Source organism: Peromyscus maniculatus, chromosome 6, assembly GCF_049852395.1.
Source record: "Peromyscus maniculatus bairdii isolate BWxNUB_F1_BW_parent chromosome 6, HU_Pman_BW_mat_3.1, whole genome shotgun sequence".
Taxonomy (NCBI): Eukaryota; Metazoa; Chordata; class Mammalia; order Rodentia; family Cricetidae; genus Peromyscus; species Peromyscus maniculatus.
In genome coordinates, this window is record NC_134857.1 from 114656331 (window position 1) to 114673799 (window position 17469).

The window sequence follows — 17469 nt, forward strand, 5'->3', positions numbered from 1 at the left end:
TAATTTTTTTAAAGATCAGAATTCTGTTGTCCTGCAAACTGCCAGCTCTCTGAGGGTAGGGTAGGGAGGAGGTGGCTTCTGACTGACCGTCTATTACAGGACCACTCTCCAGCAAGGGCGATCTCAATTCCGTGATCCCTGATGCTCCCCCGCCTAGTCTGGCTCTGTGGACCCGCCTCCCGCCCCGCCTCCCGCCCCGCCCCCTCGCTCTCCCCCCCCCGCACCGCGCGGCACGTGGGCTGTCCCGTGACGTCATGACGCGGCGCGGCCCAATCAGCTGCGACGTCCAGGACATTTTAAACTTGAAGGCGGGGCGGGTCCTGGAGCTTGGTGGGCGCCATTGGGCTTCTGCGTTTTCCTGGGCTGCAGCGGGCGGGATGGCGGAGGAGGCGGCGGTGGCGGTGTGCGTGCGGGTGCGGCCGCTCAACAGCAGGTAGGCGGCGGGCCGGGCGGCGGGGGGCGGCTGCCTGCGGCGGGCGACCGGGCGGCGTGGGGCGGCCGCGCTGCCCTCCCGGCTGGGGACCTGCACCCCGGCCCGCGCTGCCCCGGGTCACACTGACGCCCCCCCGGAGCAGGACTCCTCCCTGTTTGCAGCCCAAGACAAGTTCAGACTGCGGCTCTGCAGCCGGCGACACTGCGATCGTCGTCTGAGGGACGAGGGCAGAAAATGTGCAGTCGTGGAGGAGGGTCAGAAATGCTAGAAAGAAACGGCAGGAAGTGGGAGATGCAGTCTCCTGGGTTTGCTAGCTTCTGGCGTTCAGCTAGAGATGCTAAAGCTTTTGGTGTTCGCGAAATTGGTATTGAACGGGTTGAGATTCTCAAAATTGAGAGTTTCTTGTACTTCAGAAGTTCCTTCCCTAGTTTGGGCAACGTTGTCTCCTAGCTAGCTTTAGCTGTCAACTTAACAGCCCAACTTTATCTGAGGGAGTTTCAACTGGAGGGTTACCTCGCTGAGATTGGCCTGTGGGCATGTCCTTGTGGCCTGTTTTCTTGGTAACTGGTTGATACAGGAGGGCTCAGGCCAATGTGGGTGGTACCATCCTTATTCATGGACTCCAAGGCTGTATAAGAAAACTAGCTGAGCAGTAGCCAGAGACAGCAAGACAGTAAACTGTGTTCTTCCATTCTGCCTCTGCTCCTGCTCGAGACCCTGCCCCAACTTCCTTCAGTGCTGGAAGTGTAAGCTGGAATAAACCTTTTCCTCTCCAAGTTGCTTTTGATAAGACTATTTTATCACCTGGCAGTGGTGACACACGCCTTTAATCCCAGCACTCGAGAGGCCGAGGCAGGCGAATCTCTGTGAATTCGAGGCCAGCCTGGGCCACAGAGTGAGTTCCAGGACAGGCTTCAAAGCTATACAGAGAAACCCTGTCTCAAAAAAACCAAAAAAAAAAAAAAAAACCACACACACACACACACAGAGTATTTTATCACAGCAATAGCAAGCAAACTAGAACAGCATTTGTACCGACGTAAGCCATTACAATACACTGTGAAAAGTGAATGTGGAGAACGTTGGACATAAGCCATTACAATACACTGTGAAAAGTGAATGTGGAGAATGTTGGAAGAGACAGACGTTGGGCCTTCAGAGGTGACAGATTGGGGCACCTGGTATCAGGAAAATCCAGACACTTTCCATGAATGAAAGGATAGGTGGTTACTTGATGGATGGGTCAGAGAGATTCGATTGATTGATGTTGATTGATGTCGTGCTTGGTGTGTATAGGAATTTAGAGGAAAATGGCATTGAAGAGAGAGTGGTGCCTGTGGTAGTTCGTGGCTTCAATCCCAGCCCTCTGGAGGCAGAGGCAGGGTATCCGAGTTGTGGACCAGCCTGGGCTACCTAGTGAGTTCCAGGCCAACCAGGGCTGCATAGTGAGACGCTGTCTCCAGAGAGAAAGAGAGAGAGAGATTAGTGACATGATCCGGGTGATTTATGGCATGTTAAGTTTTCCAGAAGTTTCCAAAGGTTTTTTTGTTTGTTTTCTTGAGACAGGGTTTCTGTGGAACATCAATGCCTGTCCTGGATCTCACTCTGTAGACCAGGCTGGCCTTGAACTCACAGAGATCCGCCTGCCTCTACCTTCCAAGTGCTGGGATTAAAGGCGTGCACCACCACCACCCAGAGGGTTTTTGGTTTTTTCTTTTTTAAGGATTTTAGACAGGCAGTAGAACCCCCCCATGCAAAGATAACCATGACTATAGCTCAACATAAAATCATAATGTACTTGAAACTATAAAAACTTCATTTTGTAAGAGGTTTTGTTGTTGTTGCTGTTCTTTGTCTTGTTTTGTTTTTCTTTTGTAGCATTCTGTTGTAAGGTTCTCCGGGGTGAACTTTGTAGATGACAGCATCATGTCACATGTGAAAAGTCAGACACCCCTAGAAATGAAAGTGGAGACTTCCCACAGAGCTACCCCTGGTCTGGCTCCAGAGTGCCCCTAGTCTGCTTCATCTAGCCTTAACCCACCTTTTCTTGTTTCTCTTGTTACCTTCTGTGTGAATCTTGCCTGTGCAGACTTGGTTGAGGAACAATCCGGAAAGGGAAACCATGATATTCCTTAACTGAGAATTTGCATTTGGCATTGTCCCTTTGGGAAGCTTAGGTGAGAGGTATTGGGGACAGAGATTAACTTGCTGAAAGGTGTAATTTGGAGAACAACAGAAGGGCCCTTTGCTACAACTGGAAAAGGCTAGAGCATCCTTGGGGTGCCTCTGTGTCTTGATTCCATGGACCCGTGTGAACCCACACCCACACCTGATATACAACGTCATAAGCAGGCTGGGCAGTGGTAGTGCACACCTTTGATCCCAGCACTCTGGAGGCAGAGGCAGGCGGATCTCTGATTTTTGAGGCCAGCCTGGTCTACAGAGTGAGTTCCAGAACAGGCTCTAAAGCTACACAGTGAAACCCTGTCTCAAAAAAACCAAAAAGAAAGAAAGAAAGAAACATAATCAGAGTAGCACTTGGTACTGCTCTCCTCCCATTCTGGTATTGGAGTGAGGGGCTTCACTGGGGAATTAATGGGAAGCAGATCACTAAGCTTCATATCAGAGAGCTGAGTCCTGACCCTCCCAAGGTAGACTTTTTGTTCTTGCCGACTTCTAGAGTAGTCTTCAGAATGAGAAATGTTTTAGATGATCCCTCCTGTGCTGTGACCTCTGTGATCACTCACACTGTTCTGAAGTGTGGTTTTCCATTCTTGCAGAGAAGAAGAACTTGGAGAAGCCGCCCATGTGTACTGGAAGACCGACAACAATGCTATTTATCAGACTGATGGGGGGAAATCCTTCAGTTTTGGTAAGTTTAATCAAAAGTTATCGAATGCTGGGTGCGGTAGCCTCTATTCCCTGCACTCTGAAGGCGGGAGGATAAGGAGTTCGAGGCCAACCTGAACTACAAAGTAAGTGCAGTAAACAGCGCCATTGTCCCAGACCCTACGCTGTCATCCCATTGTTAAAACTAAAATGACAACATTTTGATCAGAGAAGTATAGGAAATAAAAGGATTTCTAGTAAAGAGCAATTTTATAATAGAGTTTTTAAAGATAAAACTGTATATTTAAGAGGTTATAAAACCAAGATTACAGGTCCCCAAGAGTTCAGACTCTGGTATTTTAGGCTTTGGTGGCCTGTGGTGATATGTTGTGTGCCCCAATAAAGCTTGCCTGGGGATCAGAGGACAGAGCCAGCCACTAAATTAGACATAGAGGTCAGGAGTGGTGGCACACACTTTTAATTCAAGGCCACACTGGGCTACATGAGAGAAATATAGAACCAGGCAGTGGTGACACACACCTTATCCCAGGAAGTAATATGGCAGGACACAGAAAGGTATATAAGGTGTGAGGAAACAGGAACTCTGTCTCGAGGCTGAGGATTCCGTAGAGGTAAGCTAGTGGCTGGCTGTTCTGCTTCTCTCATCTTTCTTCAGCTTTCACCCTGACATCTGGCTCTGGGTTTTTTATTATAAGACCTTGTAAGACTCATGTTATAGTGGCCCTATACACATATAGAAGATTGGAACTCATCAACTGCTTGAGGTTGATGGTATTAAAATACAAACGTCTACCAACTCCCTTTCACCTGAAATCCTGACTTCAACAGCCTCTCTGTGATTTTCCCGTTCCTTCTGCCGAAGGGACAACTGACAACTGTTAGAAGCACAATGATTACTGAGCTGCTTGTTGCCAACACATTTCCCTGGTTTAGAATTCTGTTCCCTGTGAACTTTTGCACCATGGAAAGTGTCACTTTTTTTTTTTTTTTTAAGTTTTCTAACAAAAGCCAAGATTCAGATCCTAGAATGGCAAATTTATCAGTACAAATGTCTAAATTTAGAAGACAGACGACTGTTTCATGTAACATTTTTCGTTCAGTGTTTTCTTGATTTAGCTTGAGTGAAGCTTTTAACAAAATACATTATAAAATCTCAAGTTAATAACTGCTCACATTTCCTGAGTACTAATATGTTCGCAGTAATTCTGTAGAGATGGTAGTGTGCCTGTCTTGTAAATTAGAGGCCAGGACCCAACATGGAGAGGATCTATCAGGCTTGTACCTAACAGATTTTAGACCCATCTGAGCCGCTGTGCCCTACCGCCTTTGAAAGTCCATAGTTGACGTGTGTATGTTTTCCTGAGATCAGAGCATTTTCCCTTTGAGAAGGGTGTTTTCTGAAAGAATAAAAATGAAATGACGTCCTAGGTATGTCACCATTTTAGATCCTGATACTTTGTTTCTTTGGGTATTTACTGACTCTTTGAAAATGCAGTTGATGTTTGATTGAATTTCTGTGTTGTTCTTTTTAGATCGTGTCTTTCATAGTAATGAAACCACTAAGAACGTGTATGAAGAAATCGCAGTGCCAATCATCAATTCTGCTATACAAGGCTACAATGGTTTGTATTCACTTCGTGTCACAGAAACATCTTCAGTGTCTGTTCCATTAAGTATTGATAGTTTTATTCACTATAAGTTTGAGTTTTCGCATTGATTTATCTATGTATTTTGCTTGTTTTTACAGGTACTATATTTGCTTACGGGCAAACTGCATCGGGAAAAACACATACTATGATGGGTTCCGAAGACTGTTTGGGAGTTATACCCAGAGCCATTCATGACATTTTCCAGAGGATTAAGAAGGTAACGACTTCACGCTTCCTAGCACACGTAGAAAAGGTAGTGGTAACTGAGTGGCAGTGGGTGTTTTCCTCTTGAAACAGTGAAAGAGAAAAAGATTCACACTCATTTCCTGACTTTCCTGGGAAAAGAAGAAAAGCATAGCATTGATTCACACACTTCATAGAACTTGAAGTTCTTGGATTAATTTTCTTTCTTTTTTTTTTTTTTTTTTTTTGGTTTTTCGAGATAGGGTTTCTCTGTGTAGCTTTGCACCTTTCCTGGAGCTCACTTGGTAGCCCAGGCTGGCCTCGAACTCACAGAGATCCGCCTACCTCTGCCTCCCGAGTGCTGGGATTAAAGGCGTGTGCCACCACCGCCCGGCGGATTAATTTTCCCGTTGAGTCCCAGAACAGTATTATTCCCAACAACAAGTAGACTAAATGAAGCAGTAGGAGATCCTGTCAGAGCAGTTAGTTCCATGTTAGCTTTGTTTAGTTACTAATGATGCTTAAGGAGCAATAAAAAGTAGCCGTGGGTAGAAGACAAGGAAGGCAGCGGGCAGTGTATACCAGCTGATCATTGGTTTAGGTTGGTTTGAAATGAGCATTTGCATGAAAGTAAAAGCATCTATTGTCAGGGCTTTCTTTTGAGCCTAGACAATTCATTATTTCTGAAATAGTGCCTCTGTGTTTTTTAATCAGCATACAGCCGCGGATTCTGTTGGCTTCACAGATAACTTTTCTTGGGGTCTTTACTCAGTGTGTGAATGTATGATGCTAGTTTATAAATGAGAACTTTCTGATGCTTCACACATTTTGTTTTTCTCCAAGTTTCCTGAGAGAGAATTTCTCCTACGGGTGTCTTACATGGAGATCTACAATGAAACCATTACAGACTTACTCTGTAATGCTCAAAAAATGAAACCTTTGATAATTCGGGAAGACATCAATGTGAGTAAAAGAACTAGATGACGTCACTGGTCAGCCCAAGAATGAGCCTATCAGCGGTCAGTCAGGGAGGGAGGTGGCATTCAGGGGGCCCTCTGAGCACTGCTGAACTCTTTGCTACAGGGAGCGAAGTCATTGCCCTCACTTGTGAACCTCACTCAAGTGGATCCAGTTTGGATTCAGCAGCCACATAGATGTCCCTGATTAAGTAGAGTCACCAAACTAAAAATCATGTTGGGAACAGCACTGGTACCAGGATGGGGGATGATAGGGATGTAGGGGGATAAGAAAAGGTAGAAGAGTAATCTAGTTATATGTATGAAATGACAAGAGTATGAGTTTATTTAAAACTAAGGGCATAAAATATATTTGATACAGAAAGTTTATACTTTAAAATAGGTTCTGTTCCAGTTGCCTGTTCTAAGTATATGAAAGTTCACTGAGTTGTACATATTTTGGGTCTGGATAATTTTGGTGTGTAATGTCTTTATATTTGTGAGGTTTTTTTAAAATAATGAAGTTTATAAAATAAAAGAATTTTCTGTGTTCAGTATACACAGTAAATTGTGAATAAGTTGCTTTTTTTTCTACAGAATAATTGTTCTTTTTTTTAAACTTTCTCAAATTCTATAGTAGATTATAACTTTGAAAGCAGACTTTGTTTCTCTAATCTTTTCACAATTAAACTGTTTTCAGAGGAATGTCTATGTTGCCGATCTTACAGAAGAAGTGGTTTACACCGCGGAAATGGCCTTGAAGTGGATCACAACCGGCGAGAGTAAGGCTGCTGCACGTTAATGCTCATCAGAACTCCCCGTCATAGTTGTTATGAGCTAAACTAAGACAGACTCCCAGTAGACTTGCCACAGTGAGCTAACGCGGAGCCTGGCGTCTGTCCTGGGCTTCAGTTAGTACACAGTTGACTTATAACTCATTTTTACAGAGAACCGGCATTATGGAATAACCAAAATGAACCAGAGAAGCAGTCGCTCCCACACGATTTTCAGGATGGTAGGTAATTCCGTTTCTTCCTACATTTGGACCTCCCAAAGAAGAATTTACTCATTTTGACAAGTTGCCTTTTCTGTATAGATTTTGGAAAGCAGAGAAAACGGTGAATCTTCTAATTGTGACGGGTCTATCAAGGTGTCGCATTTAGTAAGTATTTTTAAACCATAACTTTCCATACGGGCCCAAGAAGACAGCCTATTGGGTGACTGCTTGAATAAGAACTGTTTACTAAGTAGGAACAAAGCGTCAGTAGTTGGCAGCATAAGTGACCGTCGGAGTAGCCTCAGGTACTAGCTGAAGTGTTAGTGCAAGGGTTAGCCTCAGGTACTAGCTGAAGTGTTAGTGCAAGGGTTAGCCTCGGGTACTAGCTGAGATGTTAGTGTAAGGGTTAGCCTCGGGTACCAGCTGAGATGTTAGTGTAAGGGTTAGCCTCGGGTACCAGCTGAGATGTTAGTGTAAGGGTTAGCCTCGGGTACTAGCTGAGATGTTAGTGTAAGGGTTAGCCTCGGGTACCAGCTGAGATGTTAGTGTAAGGGTTAGCCTCGGGTACCAGCTGAGATGTTAGTGTAAGGGTTAGCCTCGGGTACTAGCTGAGATGTTAGTGTAAGGGTTAGTGCATCTTTGTTCCTGTGTGGGATGCCTGCAGAACTGCAGGAGCTGAGTCTTCTAACACCAACAAAGCCTCTTGCCTGAGAGATGAATCTTGGAATTTGGATGCGTTTTTTGTTTGTATTCTTTCTAATCCTAGCCAGTGTATCTTAGAAGTATATGATAAAACAAAAACAAAACACCACCACCAAAAAAGTAGGTAGCATGGTTAAAATAAAATAGGATACTCACTTTTTTCCCATGTTACTTATGGAATGAAAGAGAGGCCAGTGCTTTCAAAAGTGCTACAGTGCAATATGGTATGTACATGGCCAGCCCACAAAAATTAGTGCTGTGTGAATAAGTCTCACCTCTAAAAGTTTGAATGCAGTTACAGACGCATTCATTCTAGATGTGCGAGAAGGGTGAAGGTGGCAAAGCTCCACTGAGAAGACCGCGTCAGTCTTGGTTCTTGAATACAGAGTAAGGTGGGGCTAAAACGTTAGAAATAAAGAGAAAGCAGCAGAGGACAGATTGCAAAGATCACATTCTCCTTGGTGAAGTTCTGGACTTTGTGTAGGACATACCTCAACAGCATGGAGTATATGTAGGGAGAAGAGAGAAGGAACAAGGGCGTGGAGTCCAGTGTGCCTCAGAGGAAAAAGGAGAGGCCCAAACAGTAGCTAGGAGATGAGGATTCAAGGGGATATTCCAATACGTCATGTCTTTAAACTGTTTCTTCACCAAGTTAGAGTTTATTCTTTCTAGTTACACCTCCTAAACACATGTTTTCATCTGTCTTACAGAATTTGGTTGATCTTGCGGGCAGTGAACGAGCCGCTCAAACAGGAGCTGAAGGTAATGAGAACTTGGTAACGTCTGACCATTTATGTTAAAGTGTTGAGAACGGAATGACTTCCAGATGAAAATCACTACTATAAAAATCAAACTGAATTCCTTTGACCTACTACAGCACCAACTAAAAAACTCAGGTTTACAGTTGACTGACAGGGCTGTGTAGCTGGGCAGCCCGGGATGTACTATGAAAACCATCTAAGCTATCTTAATTAGTTAGAAATTAACAGGTGGTGGGAGGCATCCGTCCTTCTAGTACTAATGTCCTGGTTCTGTGCTTTGCCACTTACCTTGACACCGTATTTCAGAAAGCTTTCCCTCCATTAAAAACACAGTGACTGTGACTAGTGCTGAGAAGAGAAAGAACAGTAATCAAAGTCATTCCAAGAAGACTTCCTAGCATCTGAACTGCAGAGCTCTCATAGGGGAGGATTGCAACAAGAAGCCAGATTTATCTGGATAGTTCTCATTTTTCATGACAAGATTGACCATTTGATTTTTCCCATTCTCCTTATAAAAGTGGGGGGAAAAAAAAGCTGTCATAAGCAAAAAAAAAAACCCAGTTTGACTATTTCAGTGGACAAAAAAGACTAGACCGATAAAATGTGCTCTCTAGGAAGATATTCAAAGGTTACATAAAACTAAAGTTCTTAAAACTCAGAGGTTGGGGGTTGGGAATTTAGCTCAGTGGTAGAGCGCTTGCCTAGCAAGCTCAAGGCCCTGGGTTCAGTCCTCGGCTCCGGAAAACAAACAAACAAAAAAAACCTCATAAGTTGTAAAGACTTAATGAAAAAGCACACTCAAATGTGAAGATTCAAAATTATAAAGATGTCATGTATATGTATAGTCTAGATTTAAAACATTCCTAGTAAAGTCAAAAGTATATTTTTGCATTTAAACTGGATGCAATGATTTACCATGTGTATAGAAAATTGAAAACAGACAAGACTGTCTGAGAAGGACGGTGAGTGGAAATTCAGCCCCACAGGCTAGTACAACCTGAGCTACCATAATTAAACTTGTGTACTACAAGCTGGGCGGGTGGTGGTGCACGCCTTTAATCCCAGCACTCGGGAGGTAGAGGCAGGCAGATCTCTGAGTTCAAGGCCAGCCTGGTCTGCAGAGCGAGTTCCAGGATAGGATCCAAAAGCTACACAAAGAAAAAAAAAGAAAGAAAAAAACTTGCATAATACTAAATGAATTATCAGCCTACTTGGACAGAATCAGGAGCTAGAGGTCCCCACCTGAAATCCTCAGGACTCAGGAGGCTGAGCTGGGGGACTATAAGTTAAAGGCTGGCCTGGGATCCACAGGGAGATCCTGTCAAAGAAAGGAAGGAAATGAATGTTAAAAGTCAGTTCACAGTGGGAAAGACTGTCTACTACACAAAGTCTAGAACCTGAAGGGAAAGGCTGGTAGCCAAGAGAGTCGGATGGAAAGGTATAAATGGGCATTTATAATGCGCTCCTAACAAATGCACTCACTGTAAGAAGAGCTTCTGACTCAGGAATGAGAACACAGAGGCAGAGCTCACCCCACAGCCTAACTGGAGCCACCCAGCAGTTGGTCTGTATACACCACACCAGTGCACCCTCAGTGTGTGAGCAAGAGGGACATGCTGCTGCACCACACCAGTGCACCCTCAGTGTGTGAGCAAGAGAGACATGCTGCTGCACCACACCAGTGCACCCTCAGTGTGTGAGCAAGAGAGATATGCTGCTGTACCACACCAGCGCACCCTCAGTGTGTGAGCAAGAGAGATATGCTGCTGTACCACACCAGTGCACCCTCAGTGTGTGAGCAAGAGAGACATGCTGCTGTACCACACCAGCGCACCCTCAGTGTGTGAGCAAGAGGGACATGCTGCTGCTTAAGCTGATTTGTTGACAGCAATATTTGCTGGTAACTAATGGAGCAGAAATAGCATTGGTTCAAAATTATTTGTCACATTTTTGTTTTTATAGGAGCCGAAGATTGGAAACATGTGTCTTTCAAAAGGGCAATTAAAGTATGATAAACACACAATGGAATTATATGATATAAAATGAAGAAGGCCAATCTTTACCAATAGGAAATTTTTTTTGAAATACATTTTCTTTTTTTTTGTTTTTTTGTTTTTGTTTTTGTTTTTCGAGACAGGGTTTCTCTGTGTTACGCCTTTCCTGGAACTCACTTGGTAGCCCAGGCTGGCCTCAAACTCATAGAGATCCGCCTAGCTCTGCCTCCCAAGTGCTGGGATTAAAGGCATGCGCCACCACCGCCCAGTTCTGAAATACATTTTCAAGGGAAAAGGCAAAGTACAAAGTAATATGTAAGCCAGGTGGTGGTGGTGCACACCTTTATTCCCAGCACTCGGGAGACAGAGGCAAAGGAATCTCTGAGTTCGAGGCCAGCCTGGTCTACAGAGTGAGTTACAGAACAGCCAGGGCTATACAGAGAGGCCCTGTCAGCAAAACAAAGTAGTGTGTATGGTCTGGATAGAAAGGGAAAAGATGATGACTATATATGGAGGTGGTTTTAAGTCTGGAAGGAAAGGCAAAGGAGCAATCCTGGTTCTCTAGTGAGGAACAGGAGCTGTCTGAATAGGGGAAAGTGGGCATGTGCTTTTCCAAGGTTTGCATGTTTCCTTTTAACTTTCTGAATCGTGTAAGCATATTGCATATTAACAGTTTAAAAGTAAAAATTACTGACATTTGGTTGGAAGTCCATGATCACCTTTATTTAAAGGTTTATAAAAAGATTGAACTGAGAAGTCAGAGGACCTTGGGAAGCAGGCATTTTTCCCCCTAGTCCTGTTTTCTTGATGTTGTTTTCTCTCAGTGGTGATGTTTCTGTTTGACTTCATCTGTAAGCAGACTAGAAAGAGACCTATTAGTGTTGAAAGTGAGCTCAGGTTGAACCACAGCATGGATTTTAGCATCTGATCCTTTCACGTCTGACTTACAACTTACAAGCAAGCACTTTATTTAATACAGAAGTTAATTTTTACATTTGTTTAACTCAGGTGTGCGACTCAAGGAAGGCTGTAATATAAATCGGAGTTTGTTTATTTTGGGACAAGTGATTAAGAAACTTAGTGATGGACAAGTTGGGTAAGTTTTATTTTATACTTATTTCTTGTGGTTTTTATTATATGGAAAACTAATGCTTTAGTCATAATCAAGTGTATCGATTTCTTCTGCACTGTTTAAAGATTTTGGGTTTCTGTGAGCTGGCTTTTTAAGCATGTGTGTTTATTTGAGATGTGATAATTGGACATATTTACAGTGCAGATTTCAGTGCACATGTGGCGTGCAAGGTAGTGGATGTTTCGATGTAGATGTAACCAACCGTCTTATTAAATAAGAAACACAGAAACAATGTAAAAGAGAAAGCCGAGAGGTCAGAGCTCAGAGCTAAAATCTCACCCTTCCTCCTGCTGTCCCAGCTTCCCGAAAAGAGAGCTATTTCCTGTGCGTAAATCGATTTTCCAGTCATTCTGCCTTCTCATTGGTTGTAAACCCAAACACGTGACTGCCTCGTCACTGTCTGAATGTACAGCCCCCTAGGTCTTAAAGGCATATGTCTCCAATGCTGGCTGTATCCCTGAACACACAGAGATCTATGGGATTAAAGGCGTGTGCCACCACCGCCACACTCTGTCTATGGCTCTAATAGCTCTGACCCCCGGGCAACTTTATTTATTAACATACAATCACATTTCAGTACAATTAGAATACCACCACATTTCCTCACTTACGAATCTGTGATGTTCCTTTGTACAGCTTAGCATTTTTATCTGCTCCTAATCGTGCGGGAGCCCGAGGTAGTTTGGCCTGCGCTCCCTTAACTCCCTTCTCAAGGCCCTTCCATGGCTGATGCCATGCACACTACCTGGATTAGAGCCTTCCGGATTCCCATCCCCGCCTCCAGCATTGTCTGCCAGCTACACTGTGTCGAGATCCTAACCTGAGCTGTTTGCTTAGAGAGCCTTTTTCTTACGGTTTTGTTCTATTTTTTGATTTTGCAAACACAACTGATAGTGAAAGAGGACAGCTCTTAAGAATCACTTCTCTCTTGTCGCCAGTGGAACCCAGGAGTCTGATTTCGGTTTTCAGAACATTGCACATGGCTGCTACCCACTGAGCCATCTCACCAGCCTGCAGAGTCCTTTTTCAGTTGTTTGGTTTTTGTTAGCATACATTAAGTATCTATAATAATGTGCTTCATTGTGGGATTTTTTTTTTTTTTTTTTTTTTTTTGGTTTTTTCGAGACAGGGTTTCTCTGTGTAGCTTTACGCCTTTCCTGGAACTCACTTGGTAGCCCAGGCTGGCCTCGAACTCACAGAGATCCGCCTGGCTCTGCCTCCCGAATGCTGGGATTAAAGGCGTGCGCCACCACCGCCCGGCTCTTTGTGGGATTTTAATACACGTGCCTAATTTATGATCATAGCTTCTTATACATAGGACTCTAACCTCCTGAGTTTATTTTCTACCTTAAGTAGTTTTGATTAGCAATTTGATCTGCCTTACACAAACGGTAAAAACTTAGTTTATAAAATGATGACTGTTCATTTTTTAAAGGAAAACATTTATAGTACCTTCTCAACCTTTTTCTTTCCACACTTGTTTCCTGCGAAGTGGTTTCATAAATTACCGAGACAGCAAATTAACACGAATTCTTCAGAATTCCTTGGGAGGAAATGCAAAAACACGTATCATCTGCACAATCACTCCAGTATCCCTTGATGAAACCCTGACCACTCTCCAGGTGAGTTTCATTTTCATCTGACTGCACTGTAGGGAATGACTAACTTTCAGAAAACTTTATCTACCAAAATGACAAGTCATTTTTCTTCCATTGACAAAATGCCTGTTGTAAAATTGATGTACAGTCTAGCAATTGGCATTCCTTAATTTAATTTTCCCAGGCTTTAATATTTGTATTCCACCTCTATAGTTTTGGGCACACCCAATACTTTTAACTGAAATGATTTGATATTTTCTTTAACATACTTTTTTTCTATTGATACATGGTAACTGGAAGTTTTATGTGAGGTTCATAAATGAAAAACTAGTGCTACTTGCCACAAATAGTAATCCAAAAATATATATGTGTGTGACCAGACATTTAGTGAATTTCTCCTAACAGTTGGCTGCATATAAGCTGCAGGCCTACATTTTCTATTTAAGAAGAAAGGAAATGAAAAGGAAAAATGAAAAACAAGTTAGTATAGCAGCTTTCTAGGTGAGGGACCCAGTGCTGTTAATGGTCTCTTTAAGACAGTCACATACCATCCTTAGCTGTTGCAGGGGTGGGGGATACAGCTCGGGAAGAATGCTTGCAAAGCTTACACAGACCCTGAGTTTTCCCCATTGGGGGAAAACGCTTCAAGACTTCACAGTTGGGCATGGTGGCACATGCCTCAAATCCCAGTGTTTAGGAAGCTGAGGCAGATGGGCCGGCCTGGGAAACATAACACTCTCTAAAATGGAAAACAAATTAAGCCAGGTGTAATGATGTATGTCTCCAATTCTAGCTTCTGGGAAGCAGAAACAAGATGGTTCCTCGGAGTTTGAGGCTAGCTTGGTTACCTATCTAGTCTCAGGCCAGTCTGAGCCATATAACAAGATCCTGTGTAGAAAAGGAAAGAATTGTAGCTGTTGAGTACTGGCTCAAGGTACTGCCGGCCTCACACCGTTTATAAAGTAGATGAGACTTGGCTTCCAACATGATTACCTGATGGAGTCCTGGGAACTGGAGAGATGGCTCACTGGACAAAGCCCTTTCTTCACCAGTGTGAGGACCAGAGTTCAGATCCCAACATCCAAGCTGGGCAGGCATAGCACTTCTCCTGCAGTCCCTGTACTCAGGAAACAAAGACAAGGGATCCCAGGACAAGCTGCCTGGCTGCACTGGCCAAATCCACGCGCTCCAGGTTCACTAAGAAACCCTGCCTCAGTAAAGAAGGTGGAGTAATCGATGAAGATCTCTAACCCCTGTCTTCCATATGCACACACGTATATGAACACATCACACGCACATCACTCTCCCCTCCCCCCCCAAAAAAATAGAAAAAGATAAAAGAAGGGCAAATACTTTCAGCCAAAAGTACTGTGGGTTTTTGTTGTTGTTTTTTATTTATTTTTCAAAAAAAAAAAAAAAGTTGATTGCAAGAAACAAGTGTTATTATTGGAATTATTTTAAATATTGAATATCTTATACTTTGATGTTTTGTCCCAGTTTGCTAGCACTGCTAAATACATGAAGAATACTCCCTATGTTAATGAGGTGTCAAATGATGAAGCTCTCTTGAAAAGATACAGAAAAGAAATAGTGGACCTTAAAAAACAACTAGAGGAGGTATGTATGATTTTATTCGGGTGACAGACTAACAGCCAATATAGAATGATGGAGATCTGCCTAAGAGACTATAAATTTATGAATATCTGAATTGCTACTACTTAATTTTAAAACAAACAGATTTTTAACTTAAAATAATTCAATTCATAAAAATTTAGCTTCAGTAATTGTGATGGAACTCAGTGGTAGAGTGCTGCCTGGAATGTACAAGGCCCTGGGTCCGTCTTCAGCAACAACAAAAGAAATTTACTATGAACTGAAATACCTTGTTTCTGACTGTTGGAGATGTCGATAGGATGATTGCCTGCTGTGTACAAAGCACTTCAGAAAACCAAGCGTGGTGCTGGATACCTATAATACTAGTTCCTTGGAGTCCAGGAGTTCAGGATCATCCTTTGCTGTGTAGCCACTTCTGGACCAGCCTAGACTACATCTGTCTCAAAAAACAAAAACAGAAGAGGGCATTTCTTGAAATTAGTGGAGTTTCTTGAAATTGAGCTATGTTAAGAGACCATGTATCTTTGTATGTGGATTGTATGGTGACCTAAAGCTACCTTCTGTATTTTCACTTTCTCCTGAATGCCCCTCCACCTTGAGGTTAATAGCTAGCCCTCTAAGCATAGAATAATAGTCAGCCTCTTTGTTTTTTATCATCATGTTCCCATATCTTGTAAAAACCTTTCATTTTAGTGTTTTTTTAAATGAGCTAAAATGTCAAATGAAATAAAATGTCAAGAACATCTCTACTGTTACAGTCAGTTTTCATATTTCAGCTTCCATGACTTCCCTACCTATTCATATCTTCATAGACAATTAATAGAATTAACAACATTATCCTAACATGATATATAGTATCCTAATGAGAAGAAATGCATGGTTATGATAGCTACATGTTGGATTTCTGCATATAGACAATATCTTACTTTAATAAAATTAAAGTTCTCATAGATTGCATGCAAATGTAATTTTCTATTGTTGAAGCTACTTCCAAGGACTCAGTTTTGCTACGTTTACAGTTAATATAACCCAATATTTCTTAGGTAAATACAAAGACTCGGGCACAGGAAATGGAAAAGGATCAACTGGCCCAGCTCCTGGATGAAAAAGACTTGCTTCAGAAAGTGCAGGATGAGAAAATCCAGAACCTGAAGCGGATGCTGGTGACGTCGTCTTCTATTGCATTGCAGCAGGAGCTGAAGGTAGGTCTGCAAGATGGCAGAAAACAGAATAGGCCTTTCTGTGTGCTTAAGATTAATATTTTTTATCCTTTGATACGGGATCTTTAAGAAATCTAGAGCATTCTGTGTGTTTGCCATTTATCATCTCTACCTAAAAAGTGAGTTATAATTAACCTCTTCCCCAGTTCTCATGTGAAGAGATACTAATTCAAAAAGTCTAGGGTGTTGGTAAAGACTGTCTGAACTATGATTCTTAGTGAAGTCTAATGAAATTTATAAGATGATTAGGAACTAAGATCACTAGGGTTTATGAAAGTATCTTCTACTTAATTAATAGTAACGTTAACTCAGGAAAACCTATTGACATTATAAATCAGTGTAGGGATCAAAATCCTGCCTTCCAGCAGGTGTCCTTTTTGTTTTTCCTGGGATAGGTTTCTGTTTGTCCAGTAGACATGCTGGAGTATTTTGGTTAGGGTATCCTTCAAAGCCAGACCAACTGAACTCTAATCTCAGTTCCATCAGTTACTAACTATTGAAGGATAGTTACCTGAAGGATAGCTTGATGTCCAGTCTCATGAATGTGTGTAACAGTCCTTTCCATGCAGAAAATCCTAATGTGAGTCTTGAGTGTAATTACCAGTAGGCTATTGTGTAAGTCACTAGCGGATGTGCAGACATTGAAGAAGTATTGGTTGATGTATAGGTAAGCGATGAATAGGAAATAGCTCAATGGAAGATGCTTCAAGAAGTAACCTACGTTACCAAAAGTGTAAGAGTTTTGCAAATGCGAGGTAAACATACTTTGAACTTAAGATGCACAGTGGCCAGGGCATATTGAAGCACATTGAGGAATGTGAGTGTGGCATTATGCTAAGGACAACAGAGCCTTATGTGACATCAACATTGAGGTTCAGAAGGGTATAGCTTCTGTCTGCATGAGGTAAGTTGCATCTCTGGGGGAATTATGACCCTGGAAAGGGAGCAAATTGGACAAATTGGGGAGGAATTGAGAGAGAAACTAAATAGGACTTTGATGTTTTGGGGTTTGTTCCTTGCCTGTGGATACAGTGAAGCCTTGACTTATTTGCAAGAGCGTCTTTAGTTATGTGGTGAGGACGAAAACTGCTTCACAGTGAGTCAGGGTAGACTGTAGGATGGACAGAGGAGGGAGGGTTTAGGAAGGAGAAAAGAGAGATACTTGATTCTAGAGTCAGCACTTGATCCTATAATTGACAAAAGTCAATTATACATTTCTCTCTTGGTTCTTGGGATTTAACCCAGGGCTTTGTGCAGGGTAAACATGTGCTTACCACGGAGCTCAGTGTGTTTTCTTAAAGACCTAAAGTAAACCAGACCTAGGAATTCACCATGGTGTTTACATAAATAAAAATTAAGAAGTAGCTTCCTTGTTTTATT

The 17469-nt window shown here is 42.6% G+C and overlaps 1 protein-coding gene across 4 annotated transcripts in view; it reads left to right on the forward strand.

Moving 5' to 3' along the window:
- The first annotated feature begins 257 nt into the window (after positions 1–257).
- The window catches only part of Cenpe (centromere protein E), a 62294-nt gene continuing 45082 nt past the window's right edge, over positions 258–17469 (forward strand). For all 4 annotated transcript variants that reach the window (XM_076575020.1, XM_076575022.1, XM_076575021.1 and 1 more), the window contains exons 1-13: positions 258–433; positions 3214–3305; positions 4816–4905; positions 5031–5149; positions 5959–6078; positions 6772–6853; positions 7019–7086; positions 7168–7233; positions 8481–8532; positions 11534–11621; positions 13150–13279; positions 14753–14872; positions 15913–16071. In XM_076575020.1, coding sequence (XP_076431135.1) covers positions 378–433; positions 3214–3305; positions 4816–4905; positions 5031–5149; positions 5959–6078; positions 6772–6853; positions 7019–7086; positions 7168–7233; positions 8481–8532; positions 11534–11621; positions 13150–13279; positions 14753–14872; positions 15913–16071 — 1242 coding nt within the window. In that variant the 5' untranslated portion in view covers positions 258–377. The remainder of the gene's footprint in view (positions 434–3213; positions 3306–4815; positions 4906–5030; positions 5150–5958; positions 6079–6771; positions 6854–7018; positions 7087–7167; positions 7234–8480; positions 8533–11533; positions 11622–13149; positions 13280–14752; positions 14873–15912; positions 16072–17469) is intronic.